General features: G+C 34.2%; 4 protein-coding genes, 1 long non-coding RNA gene and 2 pseudogenes across 7 annotated transcripts; 3 read left to right on the top strand and 4 right to left on the bottom strand.

Annotated features, from left to right (window-relative positions):
• Nucleotides 1-764: 764 nt before the first annotated feature.
• On the top strand, nucleotides 765-1,118 carry AT1G43810 (uncharacterized protein; the record flags this gene model as incomplete). The annotated part of the gene is made up of 1 exon (NM_103509.1): nucleotides 765-1,118. One exon carries the CDS (start codon nucleotides 765-767, stop codon nucleotides 1,116-1,118), a length of 354 nt encoding a protein of 117 aa, NP_175049.1.
• A 724-nt stretch (nucleotides 1,119-1,842) lies between these two features.
• Nucleotides 1,843-4,044, bottom strand: FTM1 (Plant stearoyl-acyl-carrier-protein desaturase family protein). Its single transcript, NM_103508.5, has 3 exons — nucleotides 3,592-4,044; nucleotides 3,116-3,409; nucleotides 1,843-2,585 (listed from the first exon to the last, which is right to left on the bottom strand). The coding sequence occupies exons 1-3, from the start codon at nucleotides 3,901-3,903 to the stop codon at nucleotides 2,016-2,018; spliced, it is 1,176 nt and encodes a 391-aa protein (NP_175048.1). The 5' UTR covers nucleotides 3,904-4,044; the 3' UTR covers nucleotides 1,843-2,015.
• Nucleotides 4,045-5,023: 979 nt separating this feature from the next.
• TED6 (tracheary element differentiation-related 6) lies at nucleotides 5,024-5,806 on the bottom strand. The gene has a single exon (NM_103507.2). It carries the CDS (start codon nucleotides 5,611-5,613, stop codon nucleotides 5,263-5,265), a length of 351 nt encoding a protein of 116 aa, NP_564487.1. The 5' UTR covers nucleotides 5,614-5,806; the 3' UTR covers nucleotides 5,024-5,262.
• A 272-nt stretch (nucleotides 5,807-6,078) lies between these two features.
• AT1G43781 lies at nucleotides 6,079-12,598 on the bottom strand (annotated as a pseudogene). The gene is made up of 2 exons: nucleotides 11,719-12,598; nucleotides 6,079-6,320 (listed from the first exon to the last, which is right to left on the bottom strand).
• On the top strand, nucleotides 6,655-11,705 carry AT1G43785 (annotated as a pseudogene; the record flags this gene model as incomplete). The annotated part of the gene is made up of 1 exon: nucleotides 6,655-11,705.
• A 1,567-nt stretch (nucleotides 12,599-14,165) lies between the features above and the next one.
• Nucleotides 14,166-17,754, bottom strand: scpl44 (serine carboxypeptidase-like 44; the record flags this gene model as incomplete). The annotated part of the gene is made up of 9 exons (NM_103506.1): nucleotides 14,166-14,333; nucleotides 14,679-14,796; nucleotides 15,050-15,142; nucleotides 15,228-15,361; nucleotides 15,849-16,127; nucleotides 16,220-16,401; nucleotides 16,485-16,577; nucleotides 16,677-16,784; nucleotides 17,490-17,754. 9 exons carry the CDS (start codon nucleotides 17,752-17,754, stop codon nucleotides 14,166-14,168), a joined length of 1,440 nt encoding a protein of 479 aa, NP_175046.1.
• Nucleotides 17,755-20,566: 2,812 nt separating this feature from the next.
• On the top strand, nucleotides 20,567-20,788 carry AT1G07197. The gene has a single exon (NR_139210.1). It is a non-coding gene; the product is annotated as an other RNA (long non-coding RNA).
• The last annotated feature ends 1,146 nt before the right edge of the window (nucleotides 20,789-21,934 follow it).

The raw sequence follows: 21,934 nt of genomic DNA, 5'->3' as shown, positions 1-21,934 counted from the left end.
AATATAGACTTATCAGTCGCCAATACATCACTATGCAATCGCCAAATTTAACGATTACTAAATCAGTCACCGAATTAAGTTGCTAATTCCTTGTAGTACATATATGTCCGAGAATCTCAACGACCTCTCCGCCTCCCCGGATCTTTCTCCTATGATCTCGTGATCAGTTATTCTTGTTCCCGAAGTCACGCTCCTCGAGGTCGTTGAATAGCCGAGAGGCTGACAGATGGGCCTACGAAAACAAGCTCAGCCGCTCTCTTACTATTTCATGATATAAGGCCTGGCCTGAATAAATGGTTTTAATGGGCCGGTGAGGCCCAGTACCAACAGTGACCAAACGAGAAAAATAAATAGCTATGTTGTTTTGTGGTCAAGATCTCTTTAGCCAAATGGTTTAGTACCTCTCACTATATATATATTTTTTTCCTGACTGTATCTTTGGCATAACGAGAAACCAATTATTAAGTTTCAATTTTCTCGTAAAGTCAAGATTGCAGTGGCAAACAAAAACATCACTAACAAAGGATACACGGATATCCTTTAAACTTCAATTAACCAAAATTATTTTATAAAACAAAAGTCAGTCATTGGCCCTTTTCTTATGATGTAATGAATTCTACGCAAATAATTTTTTTTAATAAAAAAGGAAAGTGCAGTCTAAAAAAAAAGGCAAATCGGAAAAAAGGAATATTTGATATTCGAAGACATCATTATAAAAGAAAAAAAGAAGCGAAACAATCTTCATTAATCCATAAACTTCAGCTATGACGAACAACAATCCTGCTCCTCTACTTGGTTTCAGAATTGCTCACCTTCTCGAGCAAGAACCAGACACGAAAGACTTGACGATCAACGTCAAGACAGAGATACTCAAACATGAGTTTGGTCCCATAAAGAGTTCATTCTCGTTCTCACCACACAAATTCTTCGAGGAAGACGTCAAGAAACAAGAACTTTATTTTTTCCTGATAGCAGTTGGAATCGAAGAGGATGACGCAAAACTTATGATGACCGACATGATTTTTTACGTCTTGGGAAATATTGATGAGTTACGAGGAGTTTTGACATTGTTGTTGAAAGTGCAGTTCCCTTCATTCGAGCCGATAGAAGAACACTAGTACGTAGAGTTACTTGGGCATGAAGCAAAAAGATTATTAGGGTTCTCTGTTTCTCTCTTTGTGGTTTTCTGACTCTGTTTCTCTTTTTGTGATTACTATATAGTCGGAAATAATATTTCGTATTCTTGGATTATGTCTTGTCTTTAATTATCGGATCATAATATTAGTTGCATCAATGATCGTCATATATTCTTGTACTAATCTCCTCAGCTAATGGCGTAAACATAATTACCATCTAAACGATAAGAGAGAACAATTCCCAAATCTAAATTAACAATAAAATCCAAAATATTAGATGTTCATCTAGATTTCAGTTTGGTTTTGGTTATGGTTTCGGTTCGGGTTTCCGATTTTAATCAAACATATTATTGACTTGTTATAAAAATAGGTTTTCGATCGAGTTTTCTAAATCAATTATTTTCGTTTTGGTTTGGATCGGGTCAAATCGGATTGTCCGGATTGGTCAACAAAAACTTAGTTAATTTATCAGTTTAACCAGAGGTGGTGGGCTAGTGGTTCTAGTCTGGTGGAAGAGTTGTCTTGTTTGGTCTAGGCTAGGTATCAATTCTCCTCAGATGCACAATTGCTTAGCCATGTCCCTTTGGCACATGGGAATGGACCTATTGCTTAAGGCCTATTTGAAAACATGGGGAGACCTTACCCATAGGATACCCTCTCCTCTGGAATTAGTCCATAGGTTCAAGGATTTACTCTAAGTTAACAAAAAAAAAAATTATCCGTTTGAGCCATGTTTAAATTATACAAATTTTAAGTTAAAAACACGTTACATAGATAGAAACTTAACATTAAATTTTCCTAAGAACAAAGATTTGCATTACAAAAAAGAAAAAAAAAAACAAGAAACGGAGAAAGGAAAAGTTTGATATTTTCAAGAGTTTACACACTAATCTGCTTATCGAAGATCCAACTAAAGCAAACCTCATGGGTCTTCTTAAGCTTCTTAGCTCTCTCGTCTGCACGCTCTTGAAGGCGTCTAATCCTCTGAGCTAACCCACACACAAACTCCTGTGCACGTTGGCCCTCACCCGTCAATCCTTCTAGCTTCTCCAATCTCCACCGTCCAACCAAAAACTCCAAGATGTCAGCGTAATCATCCGCCGTGTAAACCTCTAGCCGCTGAGCCACGGCGGAGAAATGTTCGAATAGCATCGGGTCTCGACCGTCTGTCATTAGATGAGCCGGCATTGTGATCTTCTTCCGCATCATGTCGGCCACGGCTGAGACTGCACCGTTAGGGTCGATCTCGAGGAGCTTCTCAACGATGCGTACGTAAGCGTTTTCATGGCGCTTCTCGTCAGCTGCAATGGTTCCGCAGATGCGAGCGAGGACAGGATCTCCTGCGGACTTGGCTAGCCTTGCCGTGTTGCCGTGAGACACAAATGTGGCTCGCTCTTGGAATGACGTGTACACGAAACCTAAGTATGGATTGTTCTCAGTTCCTGGATCCTGAAGTTGCCAATATGAAAAGTTATGAATGGTATAAACCTAACCCGAACCAACCAAACCTAATCCGGACCAACCAAACGTAAACTACTAAAATACTTAGATTGAAATTGTTTGTGATCAATTCGTTCTATTATTTAAAAACATTTAAACCCAAAGCTTATGTTATTGTAAGCGAACTAAACAAACAAAAAAATCAGAATTTATTTTCTATATATCTTACATAATATATTATTAATTTTTATTATTATTAAAAGGTGGATTTTTTTTTCTTTTTAAATCGTCCAAAATGTATTCAAACCAAAAACCAAATTAAAATTTTATCATACCAGATCAAAACAAACAAAATGGCAAATAGTTTTGGTTATGTTTACGTTTCCACACATGCATAACAAAAAAAATAACTTAACCAAACCAAATAAAAAAAAATTAAAATGACACAAACAAATAAATAAATCAGAAAACTACTAAACTAATGAAACTAGTATAAGCATTTTTACATCATGACATAAAGGTATAGAAAGAGAACTGACCATGCCCGAGCCGATGAGATGCTGAACGGTGCGTTCAACCATAAGCATATCAACACGACCGGATAAGTACAAGTAAGTCCGCAACAAATCACCATGACGGTTCTCCTCAGCCGTCCACGCTCGTGTCCAACTTGCCCACGCGCTCTCACTCGCACCAGTCTCGTCCCTTACGCCATCAAGGGTGTTGATCATCGTCTGGTAAGTAGGCAACGCGTCCTCCGTTATCATATCTCCAACCAACACCACGAAGTATTCGTCTGGCAGCGAGGCCGTTCTTTCCCTCAGCTCACGAACCTATCATTATAAATACACATTTTAACATCTTTTCATTTATTGGTTAGTCTTGGTTTAATGTGCATATTATATAGTATAGGTATTCTGGTTTATACATTTCATGACAAAGTTATAAACTTTGTAATAACTTCTACTTCTTCATAAATAAGAGAATAACAAGATTCATGATGTATATAACGTACCTGGTCGGTAAACTCGGAGAAGGGTAAGGCCGGGTCGGGTAAGAAAGAAGCGGGTTGCCAACATTGGTCAACGGGTTTGAGAAGAGGCAAGATTTGATCCTTGGCCCATCCATCTAAAGATTTGAATATCTCCATTTTCTCCGGTGGCATGGTGTGGATTTTGTTTTGGTGTTTTAGAGCCGGCCTCACTGGTGCTGCCACGGCCGAGATCTTGGCCGGTCCACGGGGGCGAGAGGCGAGAAAAGTAGACGGAGATGGCATTAGTGTAGCCCATTGGGTGGTAAAGGAGAGAAGAGACTTGTGCGCAAGCATTTTTTATGGTGAAGTAGAGAAGACTTTAATTTACTTTGGAGTTCTTTGAATGTAACAACTACTATAGAGTGTGGACTAATAAATAGTCAAATGGTGATGAGGGTATAATAGTAATTTGGTGGTTGGCTGTTGTTCGTTAAACAAACCGTGGGGTGAAACAAGGGGTGCTAACTGGTTTGAGATTCTGTGGGTTTTGTTTAAAAAGTTAAATTTGTCCCATTTAAGACAAAACTTGAGAGTGATAAAAAAATTTCTTTTTACTTCCAATTATATGAACTTTGAATTTTAATGTATTATTTTTGTATTTTTCTACTTTTAATGAATTTTTTAAGCTCTTGAATTCTAAATTTGTGATCTTGCTGTTCAATTGTTATTGCTATAATTAAATTTAGTCGTTTTAATATCTATAATGGATTTTGTTTTTGTTTTAGTGACTTTGTACACGAGAATGCCAGTTGTACGTAACTACGTATTCAACGAGCCATTGGATCTTATGGTTGACAAAGAAAAGAAAGGACGAATTTTTATTTTATAGGATTTCTAATATTTAAATGTTGTATTAGTTTCAGAATGATAATTCCAATGTTTATTTTATGTATGAATGTGATGTTTGGTAAGAAAATATTAATTTTAATTGAATATAAAATTGAATTCAACCAGAACAGTATTAGACAATGAATGTATCAATTTTTGTTTAAGCTTAGAAATTACAATAGAAACTTTTTGAAGATTTAGCTCAAAAATAAACTTATATATGACATATTTATATATATATATATATATGTGTGTGTAATTTTCTTATCATGTATGGAGACTTGGTAAGTTAGCATTATCAAGACACAATTTTTTTCTCCATCTTCAGAATTAATGTATTTGTTTTGTTAATTAAATACGTATAATTGTTTTTTTTGTTTTGTTTTGGTAAATATTAAGTAGAACTATAATGAGAAGATTAACATGGTATATGTGTTAGTATACCAATACCAAGTTTTCAAATAGAAAAATGTCCAATTTTAAGTATGATTTCATTTGACATTGTATGTTTTTTTTAATTAATATTCTTATCGAGTTACAGTTACAAATTATCTGTTTTAACCAAAAACAACTATCTATTTTATTTCTCTACAGTTTTTTTTGAAAGATTACTTTTCTTAGAGAGATAGAGATAAAAGTTCGCTCCTAGAACATAAAAACCATCACCATTCACCAACCCAAGTTTGAAGAACCATCTTTGTCCAAAGAATTTAAATAAATATTTCAGATGCTTTTTTTTTATTTCACCAAACAAATGATTCACACACAACCACAATTTTAATATAAATAAATAGATAGGTAACATTATGAATGAAGAAAGCTCATTCACGAACGGGAAACGACTGATGATCCAACTCCACCATCTTTCTTCAGATCTTTCTCTTCTCTCTTGATCGCGTCTTCGATCTTAACATCATCCTCAACTGATAACACCACAGACTTTTGTCCATTAGGTCCTTCGACTATAGCTTCCTTCATCTTAAAGTGTTCATCCACGCGAACCGCTTCAGATCTCTCACGGTGCTTCCTGGATCTCTTCTTGATCAAGAACCAGATAACAAACGCTAGAAACGCCAAGAACATGACACAACCCAAAGAAACAAACACAACTACTACAACAGTAGTGTCATGGTCTGGAGTTGGTGTGGGACGGTAAACTGAATCCGTGGAGGCCATTACTTGTGTTTGATGTGTGAGGCTCTGATGATTTATTTCTTGAGGTGGAAATGGTTTGAGGAAGATGGAGAATCATGGGGCTTATTTGTAGTGAGTATTGAGAGTATAGGTTGCTGCTAAGTTTGTAATGACTTAACTCCCATCCTAAGGTTTTGTTTGCTTGTTGTTTTTGTTAAGCTAACCTAGAATGTTTAAAAAAAAAAAAAAAGAGTAAAAGCCAAGAAAAACAGGCACTCAGCTCAAAATATCTTATTTTGTTGGTGTAATCCAAAAATATGTAAGAATTGTAAGAGGTAAGATTCATAATTCTCACAATTCTTGTTTCATAAAAATACTCCATATACTAAAGAAAAGTAATGAAATATTAATTAAAAAAAATAAAATATATATGAACATACAAAAGATTTTTGATATTTTGTTCTTTTATCCAAAACTAGACAAAAGCTTAAAAATAAGATTTGAACCCTACATAAGTTTCAAATTCTCAGCATAGTCTAGAGAAGTGTAAACTCTCGTACCCTTATAAGCACTTCAAGACCTTGTATTTGAACTCTTGTGAAACTCCTCCTCTCGAGGTTGAATTAATCAATGTAACATGGTTCTAGTACTAGACAGTACGGTGACAACACAACTTCACCTCTACCAGTCATTCCAACAATGAATAACTCGGTATTTTGAACTATGTTATCCCACCAAGAAGGCAATATATGTTGGATTAAGCTTGAAGAAGACTTAAGTAATAAGTCATTTATTTATTTAAGAGAAAAGGAATTCCTTGTAATTCTAGGAGTTATCTAGAATATTCATTAGGAGTTATCTAATGATTAGGATAATGTTGAATCTCTATTATATAAGGAGATACCAATGTGTGGTATAACTTATGAGCTTTTGAGAGAGATTGTGAGATTGAGAGCTTTAGGTTTTGAGCTATTTTCCTAAAGTAATAAAGAGAGTAATTCTTTATATTTTGAGTTCTTAATCTTTCTTAAACTCTAGATTTGGTATCAGAGCGTGAGGCTATTGAATCAATCATAAGAAGAAATGAGTGATATCGTTCCCGCAGCTAGAACAACGAAAGAAGTTAGTGGATCCTCTTCAATCCAATGTCCTATGCTAAACGCTATCAACTACACGGTATGGGCCATGAGGATGAAGAGGGCACTAAAGGTTCATAAAGCTTGGAACATGATAGACAAGGTGACAGAACCGTTTGATGAAGATAAGAGTGATGTTGCTTGTGCTTTGTTGTTTCAATCAATCCCAGAAGCATTAGCTTTACAAATCGGAGAACTTGATACAGCAAGAGAAGTATGGGATGCAATCAAATCAAGACATCTGGGGGTAGAGAGAGTCAAGGATGCTAGGTTACAAACCCTCATGGCCGAATTTGACCGATTAACAATGAAGGATTCTGAGAAAATATATGACTTTGCTGGCAAGTTATCTGAGATCTCAGCAAAATCAGCTGCTTTAGGTGTAATTATTGAAGAATCAAGACTTGTTAAGAAGTTTCTTAAGAGTGTTCCACGAAGAAAATACATTCACATAGTAGCTGCACTAGAACAAGTCTTAGATCTTAACACCATAACTTTTGATGACATAGTTGGTCGGCTGAAAGTATATGAAGAACGTGCATGTTTTTGATGGAGATGATCCTCAAGAAGACCAAAGCAAGCTTCTGTATTCAAATATGGATTCTCAAGGAAGTTACTCAAACAATCGAGATCCAGGAAACGATTCCAGGGCAGAGGTCGAGGAGGAAGAGGATATGAAAGAGGGAGAGGATGTGGACGTTCATATGGAGGAAGAGATACGTCAAGAGTAATGTGTTTCCGATGCGACAAGTTAGGTCACTACGCTTCAACATGTCTTGATCGATTGTTAAAGCTACAGGAAACGCAAGAACATGACAAAGAAGAGACACATGAAGCGGATGAGCTCATGATGCATGAGGTGATATTTTTGAATGAGAAGAATTGTGTACCAAGCATGTATGAAGCAAACACCGAAGAAGAAAACATATGGTATCTAGATAATGGAGCTAGAAACCATATGACAGGGGATATAAGGTATTTTCAACATTGGATGATTCAGTTTCAGGCAAAGTACATTTCAGAGATGACTCCCGTATCGACATAAAAGGAAACGGTGATCAACAAAAAGTATCTAATGTCTATTTCATTCTGGATCTTAAGAGCAACATCATCAGTTTAGGACAAGCTACAGAATCAGGCTGCAACATTACGATGAAAGGAGATCAACTAACGATGCATGATCGTGATGGGAAACTACTTGTCAAAGCGTGTAGATCGAAGAATCATCTTTACAAAGTAAGAATGGGAATAAAAGGAGCTACACGTTTGCACTTAACAACAATAAGTGAATCAAGTAGATGGCATGCAAGGCTAGGACATGTGAACTTTGATACAATTAAATCGATGATGCAAAAGGAGTTGGTTCAAGGATTCTCACTTGGAAGCATAAAAAAAGAACTTTGCAGCTCATGTTTACTTGGAAAGCAAACAAGACTTGCGTTTCCAAAAGCCACTCTATTTAGAGCTGCCAAGATTCTTGAACTAGTCCATGGTGATCTATGTGGTCCTATAACGCCAAGCACCGCTGCAGGAAATAGGTATGTATTTGTGCTCATTGATGATCATTCTAGGTACATGTGGACTATTCTGTTGAAAGAAAAGAGTGAAGCTTTTAACAAGTTTAGAAAGTTCAAGAGTCTCGTGGAACAAGAGTCAGGAGCAAGAATACAAACTTTCAGAACAGATAGAGGAGGAGAGTTCGTATCACAAGAGTTCAACAATTTATGTCAAGAATCAGGAATAAAGCGACATCTTACAGCTCCATACACCCCTCAACAGAACGGAGTAGTTGAGAGAAGAAACAGAACCCTATTAGAAATGACAAGAAGTATTATGAAGCACATGCATGTGCCAAATTATTTATGGGGAGAAGGAATCAGGCATTCTACGTACTTGTTGAACAGGATAGCTACAAGATCTGTACAAGACAAAACTCCATATGAAACTTTTCGAATGAAGAAACCAAACATTGAACATCTCAGGATATTCGGCTGTATTGGATATGCGAAGGTGGAAACACCACACTTGAAGAAGCTAGATGATAGATCACGGATTCTAGTTCATTCTATGCATAGAACCGGGCTCTAAGGCATATCGATTGTTTAATCCTGGGAATCAAAAGGTTGTAGTAAGTCGGGATGTCGTATTTGATGAGACAAAGAGTTGGAATTGGAACCATAGAGACATGGAACACAGTCACAACGGAAACTTCATTCTCACACTTGGACAGTTTGGAAATCACGGGATTGGAAACGAGGCTGAAACAGAGGAAACTAAACATGTCGAGAACTCTGAAGAAGACAATGACAAAGATGGTGAGTTTCAGTTATCATTAGACAACGATTGAACAGAAGTAGAAAACCAAGCTGTGGCTCAACCAGATTTGCGAAGATCAACAGGACAAAGTTTTAGGTCAAAATATCTCGATGATTATGTGCTGCTCGCAGAAGAAGAGGGAGAGAGACTTCTGTTATGTCTGAATCATGAACCCTTTGACTTTAATGAAGCAAAAGAATCCAAAGAGTGGATACAAGCATTTGAAGAAGAAATTCATTCGATCACTAAGAACGATACTTGGAATCTTATGGAACTCCCACTAGGAATTAAACCAATTGGTTTAAAGTGGGTATTCAAGATTAAACGCAACTCAGACGGAAGCATCAATAAGTATATGGCTCGACTTGTAGCAAAGGGTTATGTGCAGAAATATGGAGTCGACTTTCAGGAAGTGTTTGCCCCTGTAGCCCGAATTGAAACAAGATGTCTCCTTGTTAACCTTGTAGCGTCAAATGGTTGGGAGATACATCATCTTGATGTTAAGATAGCCTTCCTTCATGGTGAGTTAAAGGAAACTGTTTACGTCACTCAACCGAAGGGATTCAAGGAGAAAGGTCATGAAGATAAAGTCTACAAACTCAACAAAGCGTTGTATGGTTTGCGGCAAGCATCGAGAGCATGGAACAATAAGTTGAATCGAGTTCTTAAGGAGCTTAAGTTTGAAAAGTGTTCTAAAGAACCATCGGTTTATCGTAAGGTAATGGGTGAGAATATTACTCTTTTAGTGGCTGTGTATGTAGATGATCTCTTTGTTACGGGAACAAACACCAAGATCATTGATGATTTTAAAAGAGAGATGTCATCAAAGTTTGAGATGAGTGACCTTGGAAAGCTAATCTATTATCTTGAAATTGAGGTATGTCAACATGAAGAAGGAATAACACTAACTCAACACCGGTATGCTAAACGTATCTTAGAAGAAGCTAGAATGTTAGATTGTAACTTGGTTCACACACCAATGGAGTCGGGCTTACAATTAAGCAAATCTGCAGAAGAGAATGATATTGATGCCACGAGATTCAGAAAGAATGTGGGTTGTCTTCGTTATTTGCTACATACAAGACCAGACTTAAACTATTGTGTACGAATTCTAAGCCGTTATATGCAAAGACCAAAGGAGTCTCACAGAGCTGCTATGAAACAATGTTTAAGGTATGTAAAAGGCACCACTACACTTGGTTTAACATATGGGCGTTTCACTTCTACGATGCCAAGCCAAAGTTGGTAGGCTACAGTGATCGTAGTCATAATGTTGACCCCGATGATGGAAGAAGCACGGCTGGTTACATATTCTATCTTGGAGAAAGCTCAAGTCTGATTTCTTGGTGTTCACAGAAGCAAGATATTGTGGCTATGTCATCTTGTGAAGCAGAATTCATGGCTGGAACAGAAGCAGCAAGACAGGTGATATGGCTTCAAGACTTACTTTGTGAGGTCACTGGTTTACCGTGTGAGAAGGTTGTAGTTCGAATCGACAACAAGTCGGCTATTGCTTTAACGAAAAATCTAGTGTTTCATGGGCGCAACAAACACATTCACAGAAGATATCACTTCATAAGAGAGTGTGTTGAGAATAGACACATTGAGGTGGAGTATGTTCCCGGAGACATACAAAAGGCGGACATCTTGACTAAGGCACTTGGAAGAGTTAAGTTTCAAGTGATGAGGAGTCTCATTGGTGTTCAAGATTTGGAGAAGAGCGAGTTCAAGGTTAAGGGGGAGAATGTTGGATTAAGCTTGAAGAAGACTTAAAGGAATAAGTCATTTATTTATTTAAGAGAAAAGGAATTCCTTGTAATTCTAGGAGTTATCTAGAATATTCATTAGGAGTTATCTAATGATTAGGATAATGTTGAATCTCTATTATATAAGGAGATACCAATGTGTGGTATAACTTATGAGCTTTTGAGAGCGATTGTGAGATTGAGAGCTTTAGGTTTTGAGCTATTTTCCTAAAGTAATAAAGAGAGTAATTCTTTATATTTTGAGTTCTTAATCTTTCTTAAACTCTAGATTTGGTATCAGAGCTTGAGGCTATTGAATCAATCATAAGAAGAAATGAGTGATATCGTTCCCGCAGCTAGAACAACGAAAGAAGTTAGCGGATCCTATTCAATCCAATGTCCTATGCTAAACGTTATCAACTACATGGTATGGGCCATGAGGATGAAGAGGGCACTAAAGGTTCATAAAGCTTGGAACGTGATAGACAAGGTGACAGAACCGTTTGATGAAGATAAGAGTGATGTTGCTTGTGCTTTGTTGTTTCAATCAATCCCCGAAGCATTAGCTTTACAAATCGGAGAACTTGAGACAGCAAGAGAAGTATGGGATGCGATCAAATCAAGACATGTGGGGGTAGAGAGAGTCAAGGATGCTAGGTTACAAACCCTCATGGCCGAATTTGACCGATTAACAATGAAGGATTCTGAGAAAATATATGACTTTGCTGGCAAGTTATCTGAGATCTCAGCAAAATCAGCTGCTTTAGGTGTAATTATTGAAGAATCAAGACTTGTTAAGAAGTTCTTTAAGAGTGTTCCACGAAGAAAATACATTCACATAGTAGTTGCACTAGAACAAGTCTTAGATCTTAACACCATAACTTTTGATGACATAGTTGGTCGGCTGAAAGTATATGAAGAACGTGCATGTTCTTAATCTTTCTTAAACTCTAGAATATATAGATATCTTTGGACCATATACATTTCTCAGCATCTTCTAGAATCCAAAACTCAAGTTGTCTTCGACCCAAAAATGTAAACTGAAGTGCATCTAATTTACCCTTGTAGTTGATCAAAGTACAAGAATGAGTCATCAACATGCATCCATCTATGTCAATAAACCTAAACTTCTCAGACTTAACATTGAAGCAAACTATTTTGGAATCCCACATCCACCTATCGACCCGAGCTGTATAATACAGAAAACCATCTAAGCATATTCCATTACATTTAGGATAATGGGGTTTGTATTGAATTGTTCTCCATAAATGTTTTCCATTCTTCAATGTCAACACTTGATGATCATCAACAGTACTCGGGATTTCACTAAACTTGATGCACAATACTTTTAACTGTTTCTCAATCGGATCATATCCTAAATAAGGCTTTGTCACAATATGAAATCTCTTCAATTCCAGTTTGGGTAAGGATAGAGACTCTCCCGTGATCGGGTTATAAATAATGATAGTATCTAGACTTCCCTTATCTCGGCAACAATTGAGTCCACGAAGAGGGAGAACCAATTCAGATGAAAACTCTCTAGGAGAATTCTTATGGTAAACATGATAACAGGTGGGTGGGTACAAAGAGATGTGTTCTCATCTGGATTCTGAGGCAGATGTGAAGAGAAGAAGAATTTATTCCCATTTTCAGCTTGGAAGGTTAATAAGAGCAGGCGTGAACGAGTCAAAGACATATTCAAGAACAACTCAGTAAAATCTTGACGGCAAAGTATGGATCCCCATAATTTAGATACACAAGGAAACCTTGCTATAGTCGTCGCGGAACTCGAGAAAATATATCCATGAGGAGATCAATTTGGATGTATTTTCCCGAGTTCAAAGATTGTGTTCCTTGCTGCTCAAGATTTCTCATGGCAACCCTAAAAACGATTCAAAGCTTAGACGGACGTTCAAAAACTTCGTAAGTTGTTGTGATTGAATCATCAGTAATCAAAATCTATAAGATCAGATTCAAACTACAACTAGTAGTCAACAAAAATCAAAGTTCGTATTATTAGGCTTTAGGGAGGCGCTAAAAAAAAAAGTCAGAATCAGAGTCTTTTTGCTTATTTTTGATTTTAGGTTTTGCTCTTTTTTTCATGGTGGCTTCAGGCTTCCCGACAAGCCTCAGCTCAGTACAACACTCTCTTGGTTCAAAACGGTTTTGTTAGCATATTAGTGCAGTTTGGTTTAAAACTGTAAACCCGAACAGATTTTTGTGGTTTTTAAATTAAGTTTAAATTGTTTTCTTTTCTTTATAAATGGGTAGGAAAATATAGTTCACTTAGCTTAGAGCATCCTCATTGCTGAACTATTTTTTTTAACTTCTCAAAACCAAAATATTTAATATTTAAATATCAAAAACAAACTAAACATTAAAAAGAAAACATATAGAGAAGGGTCTTTAAACAAACCTTACAAGGTCTTAAATGTTTGTAGGAAGACACATATCTCACCTTGATTCTTTAAATTCCTTTTTTATTCTTATATTTATTAATTTTATATTTAAAAACCCTTTATTTTGATGACCAATGGGGATAGTCTTAAATAATGTTATGAAGCGGCCAAAAAACGCGTTTAATAAAAAATATCGTTTTTTTAGCTTAGATTTTACGGAGGTAGATTGTTAACTTAGCTTTTGATGTTAGGGAATTAACACATCAAATGTGTCAGATTATTGTGTGACATAACTTTAATGAACAAAACGTTCCTAGATTGCATAATTGATGCTATGATGTTTTGTAAACATATCAAATTAACTAAAAATATATATGCAGATTTAGGTAGTCGAAATACAAACGATAGTTTTTATATTAAGTGGCTAGATTTCGTGATTAATATACTACGTGGGTAGATTCATAATACTTAAGTTAAAAGTCACTAATCGATCAAGTTGAAAGCAGAAATACTCCAACACTTACGAAACTTCAGGAGAAGCAATTTTCAACAATGCTTACAAGTTAGTTACACGTAAAGATCTTAGTAATATTCAGAAATATATTTAAAGTATCTTCCAACGACAAAAAAAAAAGTATCTTCCAATATTATTGGGCCATAATGGGCCTCAAATTGTATTTACTTAGCCCATACGTTATTGTTGTACAAGTTGATTAGTTTAAACACTATGAGCCTTTCACAACTATACTATACGTTTCTTGAAAAACATATTCTAGATCCTTCTATAGTTCCAGTTTCCAACATTGATTTTTGAAACTAAAGAGCATTGTGAGATCTTATTCTTAGTGTTTCTTTTGCAGAATATTTATGACACTACACCATATATATCTTAATAATATTATTCAAATCATTGTTCACAACTGAAACAACCAAACCAATCTCGAAAAAAAGAAAGAAAAATGACCAACGAAGATAATTAAAAGGAGAAGCCTTCTCCTTCAATCATGAAGAGCAGGAGGCGACTTGTGTGGCAATTTCCGGCCAAGCACAAAGCTGGTGAACAAATGTAAAGCTCGTGAAGGCTGCGAGTACGGCACCATATGAGCCGCTCCTCTCACCGTTGCGAATGTCAGTAGATTCCCATACTCTACTACCCATCCGCCAACCTACGTAAACGTCAATAAGGGGTTAAGTACAAAACCTAACAAACTATAAAAAAAAAAAATTGCAACCGAACCAAACATTTAAAAATGAAAACAACGGTAGTAATTTTCTTACACCTATAACGAAGTTAAAATCAAAACAAATTTAGTCTATTAAAAGATTCATTATAAACTAAACTATTAACCAAAAAATACATTTTATTACACATAAAATATATAACTTAGTTTAGATTATTTTTCCACTTTTTATACTAAAAAAAAAACCAAACCAAATCGAAACCGAAACCAAGCGAAACCGAATGGTCAAACCAAGTGCAGAGCATACATAAGGTTTTCTGTGGAACAAACCTGTCCTTTGTCGAACCAAGCTCCATAAGGAACTGTGGTATTGAAGTTGAGATCATCTGCAAGTTCTTTTACCAAAGTTCTTGAACCAAGAAGTGGAATTACAGAATCTTCATCTCCACTGCAGTAATAAAAAAAAGTTTTGTAAGGTTATGGTAAATACACCTAATTTGTATGACATCTGAGTAAAATTCCACAAATGCTAGAAACATATGAGTAATTAAAAAAAGATGTATAATATTCTAAAAATAAACATACTTTTCTTTGATATCTGAGTAATTAATTTTTCTTTTTATTTATTTAAACGTTTACCACCAGATTGCTAAAGTAGAAGAACAAAGAAATTAAGGGTCTAAAGAATGGAATCAATATACCTGAAGACCCAAACAGGGACTTTGCTCTTCACGATTCTTTTAAGAATTGGAAGCATGTTGGCGTTCCCGTCAGTGTATTTGTAGTTCAAGAGGCTATGATGATGAAACATAACCTTAAGAGTTCAAATAAATGATGACATATAGATTAAGATTAGAGATGGTTCAAGTTATACTATACCTGCTGCACATAGACCATTCATACGGTAGTTTAGTTCGGTTAGCATGGAGAGCCTTTTGAACCTCAGGAAGATTTAAATACAATTGCTCTTCAAAGCTCATGCACACGTCCACCCCAAAACTCATCCTTGTACCCTGAAAATCATTTTTGACGTGTTTTTTTTGGTCAACAATATTATGAAGTTTGAACATATATGGTTGCGCATCGATGGTACTAGCAGAAACCATTAGGCTGTATATCTTTATCCATTTAAAATGTCGGCTTTTCCATTTTCATGTGAAAACATAATCAAACTAATCTTGAATTAAAACATAATCAGAGTCTGCGTTTTTGCGTTTTCTAATGCAATTATGCAGATTTTCTTGATTGACAAATTTTCTGCAAAATCGCATTAGAAAACGTCATTATGCCATTATGCATGTTAGCAATCAGAGCCAAAATATATTTTAAGCCTTCAATTATTTCACTAGAAAATAAATGTCCAAAATACTACAATTTGTGGTTTTGTTTTGAGAAAAAGTTATGTTATAATAATATCTAAATGTTCCTACCAAATGTAAATGTAAATGCAACCAAATAGTAGAAGTCTTGGGGGCAAACTAGTTTTCCTTTTTTTCTTACCATTTTCTTGAGCCTAAGCTCTTGCTCGAAGAGAGACGGGTAGCATACATCGAGGAGAATGTCGTAGTAATTAACATATTGAGTGATGATGGTTCCAGCTTGATTCACTGCAGCTTCGCAAAGTTTGCTTATGTTGTGTGAATCTGTGAATGTGTAATCTTCAAAGTCGCATTGGTTCATGATAGTGAGGCCAAGTTCATCAGAGATCATCCCGTGTGACCAGAAGAACTCATATATCGCTGGAACATCGCGGTCAAGCTTCAAAAGCGGATTTCCAATCTGATCAAAAGCATAGGAGTTAATCAAAAACAGAGCAAAATAGAGATTTTTTAAAAGGACTTGTTTTATTCTTTTTGGTTCTTATTGCTTACTGCAATCCCTTTGAGATTGAACTTGAATCTATTTGACCGTTGTGCGTTGTATTCGAGTATCACATCGGCTAGTTGAGGTACATAGTGTCCTGCGTAGCTTTCGCCCGCGAGAAATAGGTTTCGAGTCTTGAATTGTGGAAATTTTTCTAACCATCTTAACATGAACACCAACATATCCTTGGCTATTATTGAAAACATCATTCAAGAAACTTTATTAGTTTTAAAAATAATGACCAAAAAATGATTTAATCTTTTGAGAGTATACCGGTGGATTCATCGCCAGTGGTGTAATCAGAAGTTGTGTTAGAATAAGACCATCCTACTCCAGCAGGTGAATCCACAAACAATAGATTTGAGGCTACATCACAATAATTAAGTTAACAAGACAAACTTTGTCATAGTTAAGGACACTTAACATAAGTCAGTACAAAATATACTATTAGTTAGGAAGAGAAACCTTTGTTCCAAGATTTGGGATTTCTGCGGAGGCCACGAGCATCTCCGGTGGGGTAAAATGGGCCCAACTCTGTGAAAGCTCCTCCTCCTATGGAAGAACAGCCTGGTCCTGCAATAATTCCTCTGTTTTTATTAGAGGAGGCCTTATAAAAATTATATAATTCTAACTCGCAATATATATAAATGTAACTAAATATACTATTTGATAATTTCGCAAAATTTTGTGGTTTTGTAATTTGCATTAGTGATGTCACATAGTCATTATCCGAGTTCAAATCTGTATATTACATGTTATTGGGGGAAATAAATAGACAAACCAACACAAAACCTTAAACCAAATTATACAAGTTTATCCTTTTCTCTAAAGGGTTTTGTGAAAAAAAAAAACCACTAACTCATCTATTTTGTAATTTTACCATCCGCCTCTGAAAAATGCAGATTAATCTTTTGAAGTCTAAAATAATACGCGCTGTAACTTTTTCGCTCTTTTTTACTACCATCAATTTTGAAAAATATTGACATATAGTGTTAAATCAAAGCCCTCGCGATGAAAAGTTTAATTTTACCTTTTAAAATTTTAAAAGTGCAATGTATATGTGACCGTAAAAAAGTTTATAATATATATATAAGGGTCATATTGCTTATTATTTTAGATTTTGTAAGATTAATCTACATTTGTTGAAAGTGGGAAATAAAATTACAAAAATGGATGAGTTAGAGGGTTTTTTTTTGCACAAAACCCTTATCTAAAAAAACAAATTTTAAAGAAAAACGTTAGACAATAAAAACAAGAGACAGGGTCAAAAAATCAAACCTCCATTGAGCCAAAGAGTTAACGGTTTAGAGTGGGGTTGCTTCTCAGCTTCGACGAAGTAATAAAAGAGACTCCGACCAGCTTTGACATCGATATCGACATAGCCCGCAAATTGTCTGAATGCCACTTCAGGTTGTCCAGGCAGCTTTGTCACAAGATCTTGTACTGGAAATCCTTCAGCTAAATTACCATTATAATCGCACGACCACTGCAACACCATTACTACGACTGCTACTTCTAGGAACCGCCACTTACCTCCCACCATTTCTCTTTCTCTCTTTCTTTTTTTGTGGAGGCTCGCTCTCTGTGTTTTAACTTCCGCTCTTTGTTTATGTGCCTTGTGTACTTGTATTCGTAACGTTATTTATAGACAAACACTTCTTCTCGACGAAGTTTTTCACTCTAATAAATAAAGTTACGTGTAAAATAAAATAATACAAAATTATTGCAACATTTTAACAAACAAACAAAGAAATATTTATGAATGGAGAACCGACTTAATAAGTAAAACTACGTTTCTTGCTATTATTTAATTCCCACTTTTCTGATCAGTCCTATTTCTTTTCATTTTTTTATCTCCTCTTTATTTCCATTTTTTTGATATCTCAACTTTCGATTTATATGCAATGCAACTGAACTAGGTATCGACTGAAATTTCTTGTTTTAGATTTATTGTATATTTGTTTTTTTTCTTTTTCTTCAATGCTTATTAATTAGTGGTGTATTATTAAGCTGTTTCATTATTGTTAATGTGGACACTTTTTTTACTGTATCTGTGTGATTGTTTAGTTTGATTGTGGGGATATTTGTGTTGTATTTAATATGTGCTTGTTTAGTGTTGTTGATACATAATACTCCATCTTATTTAAAATATTAAATATATAAGGTAAAAGCACATATAATTAGATAGTTAAATAAAAAATTTGTATTTCATATGTGTGTGTGTGTGTGGGGTGGGGGGGGGGGAGGGGGGGTTCTACTCTATAACAGTATAATTAGATAGTTAAATAAAAAATTTGTATTTCATATGTGTGTGTGTGTGTGGGGTGGGGGGGGGGGGGAGGGGGGGGTTCTACTCTATAACAGTATACATGTGTTCTATAGTTCATATACCATAAGTAGGGATATAATAGTATACATATGTGATCATGCACTTTGTTATACTATGTATAAGCAGCAAAACATTTCTCGTACTAATATTATACTTTTTTAATCTATTACTCGGGAGGTTTTCTGTTAATGCTTGGTTTTAGCGGTGGTGCTTTTATTTTACGTTTTCTTTTCCAACTTTTATTTTAATTTATTGTCTGTTTCTATGACCAAGAACCATTTCAATTTTCATACTATTTTTTTCTTGTTTAGTTTTCTGATTAATATTTAGGATTCCAAACCATAATATGTAATTCATAGATTTGTACTACTCTTATCATTATGTCATCATCACTATTCAATCCCTCATAATACATGTGGTTAATATGATCATTTTGTGTTGTTTGTAGTTAGAAAAAAAAAACTAGCTGGTCATATATAAATCATTCATCGGCAAGAAATCTCGTTTATAAGCGAAGAGTCAAAATATGAGCTTAATAAGTCAAATGAATTGTGCAGTAAATATGTTAATTTGTGTTAGAGATACATATTGGGTCTGATTAGTAACAAAAAACTGTATAAACTTTTTAGCTGTTAGTTGGAACTGTTAGTTTTATCGGTATAATGCAAAACTGTTAGAATGAGATGTACAAGAAAGCTGTACAAAAAAACTTTATGTAACATTTTTGATAAAGCTTTTGTGATTGGTAACTGTCAAATCTATACAAAACTGTACTGCTATGACAATGGTTACCATTCAAACCCATTGTTATATGTAATAAAAATGTGCACTCTAAGGTTATGAAAGTAGAAGTTGGTCACTAGGACTTGTCACATCACAATGCAAATGCTAGAGATACACATTATTAAACACAGTGACAAACCTTAGAGTATGTAAGGGCATCTCCAACCATAAGAAATAACACTATATTTAGTGTAACTTTAACACTATTTTTTTTTATTTTCCAACCACAACACCAAATATTACACTAAAATTATTATTTTCTATTATTGTATTACTTAACAAAAACTTCTCCTTATTATTTAATAGTTTTGTAATTCATTAATTAATATAAATTACAAACAATAAATGGCTAATTGAATTTCATTATGTATTTTCAGCCAAATTATGTATTAATTTAAATACAACCGAGTAATTAATAATTCATAAAATAAAAATTTTAAATTCAAAATTAGTTTGATACATTAATTTTAGTTATAAAACTTATTTTTGATTATTAAATAGCAATATAAATCATTTTTTAATCAGAAATAGGCTTTTTAATATATAATAATATACTATAGTAAGGAAATAATATTTTATTTTTTGCAGTTGTTTACAATAACACACCAAATATAGTGATATATTGTTAAAAAAAAAAGAATCACACTATAATAATGTAAATTCTACAATTTAGTTAGAGAGAAAAAGTAAACATTTCTATTCTATTTTAAAGTTTTGTAATCCCCTTGAAAATGACCTAAGTGTATTAGTTTAAGAACGATGATAGAAAAGTAAATAGGTTATTTTGATCTTCGTTATGGATACAGACTTTGTTGACTTTCAAATTATCCAGGTAATCAATTATAGATTTAGCATTTTTGAATGGTTTATGTGGATAGCTCTTTTTTAAATAGTTAATAGATTTTGTCATTTTTTCAGATTACAAAATCAAAATTATTCCCTTATAAGAATGGAAACGTTTTTTACAAGAATTAGAATGTATATAAAACGGATATATTTAAGTTTTTTGGTATTTGTGATTTTTGTTTTATCAGTATTCATTTATAGATATCCTATTTTCAGATCGAATTAAAATAAAAATAACAGATCAAATATAACAGATATTTTATTTAATTCTTTATAAAATATTAGAATATAATAAATGAGCTGCAAATATGTAAGAAATACAGAAAAAAAAAGAGTAAAAGAATCAACCTGAAATTGCCGTATAGAAACCAAGCAAAAGCAATATTAGCAGAAATTCACACACACGTGGCTTCTAAGTATTATCCTATTTGGTTTCCCAAGGAACCTTTAACATCATCATCTCTCAGGACTTAACTCTTGCAGCAATGCAAACTAATTTAGCCAATCACCGCCTACATTGAACCGGGTTTTCCTAAATACGTCACTACAATCTTGTAGTTTGTAAAGTTCTTTTATTTCTTTTTAAAACGATTTATGGACCACCAACGACTTATCCAATAAAGTAGAAATTTAGACGGAAAATATCTTCCAATATTTAGCAATAAATATTCTTACAAAAATCTCCCAACCATATAGTACACTTTTGTTAGTATATTTCTATTTATTGTATAAACAATTTAAGTATAAAACATTCTGTAGTCTCATTTGGTGAGGTTTATTCCACCAACGACTTGCTCAATTGAAGATAGGAGAAATAAAATAATTCACTACTATTTAGAGGAAAAAAAAAACAAATCAAGATACTGAAACCAACTTTCTGTTATAATATGGGTATGATTATAACCAAAAAAAAAATATACACGTAACACAAACACTTAAGTAGCACGTGTTTACTACTGAGATCAGCGATTCAAATCCCTTAGTATTTAAAATATTGGTTAAGAAACTGATTTTAAAAAAAACATAATAATAGAGGAAGATTAAATATCCTCAAAAATAAAAAGATACTGAAAAGAGAAAAGGAACAAGTGATATTTGTGTAATAATGAATTTGTAATGAAATTCTTGGTCGAGGCAAATTGGATCTGCATATTGGCCAAAGTGATCACATGAATGTGGTTAAGTGGTTTATGCATGGCATGACTGCTAATTCATGAAATTAATACAACTGGATTTCGATTGATGTTGAATCCATGACTTGAGTTGAGTTAACTAATGATCAATCTAAAGTCAGAAGGCAAAGAATTACATGATTGATTGTAACTGAATATAAATAATAGTTGCATAAATAATGACCGTATATGGCATTATTTGCTAATTCAAGCGATTAGGACTACAAATAAATTGAATCATAATAATAGTGGCATGATAGATTGATAGGCTAATTAAATTGATCTTTGCATGTATTGGCATTATGGTAAGTGCAGGAGATGATAAAGAATGAAAATCAGCATGAACAGTTATATGTATGGCATGAATGTTTCACCTTAATGCATTGCAAAGCGTTTTAACTAGATCATGTTAATTTACGTATAAAAGGTTTATGTAGCTTAATCTGAATTGTAATTGAACTAAGCATTGTAACTATCACAGCAAAAAGTTTTTTTTTTTAATATAAATTAAAATATATTTAGGGGTCAAGATGATTACAAAGATAGCAAGTCCTCTTTGTTCGAAAAAAAAAATATATATTAAAAAAATGGTA

This window comes from Arabidopsis thaliana (genome assembly GCF_000001735.4).
Source record: "Arabidopsis thaliana chromosome 1 sequence".
Lineage (NCBI taxonomy): Eukaryota > Viridiplantae > Streptophyta > Magnoliopsida > Brassicales > Brassicaceae > Arabidopsis > Arabidopsis thaliana.
Note: the sequence above shows the minus strand (reverse complement) of the source record. Positions and strands in the feature narration are given on the sequence as shown.

Bases quoted from the DNA above. Each gene is read 5' to 3' on its own strand.
- FTM1 (NM_103508.5), bottom strand. From the start codon at position 3,903: ATGCTTGCGCACAAGTCTCTTCTCTCCTTTACCACCCAATGGGCTACA. The intron at 3,410-3,591 runs GTACGTTATATA...TTATAATGATAG, and splicing joins TCTCCGAGTTTACCGACCAG to GTTCGTGAGCTGAGGGAAAG. The intron at 2,586-3,115 runs GTCAGTTCTCTT...TGGCAACTTCAG, and splicing joins ATCTCATCGGCTCGGGCATG to GATCCAGGAACTGAGAACAA.
- TED6 (NM_103507.2), bottom strand. From the start codon at position 5,613: ATGGCCTCCACGGATTCAGTTTACCGTCCCACACCAACTCCAGACCAT.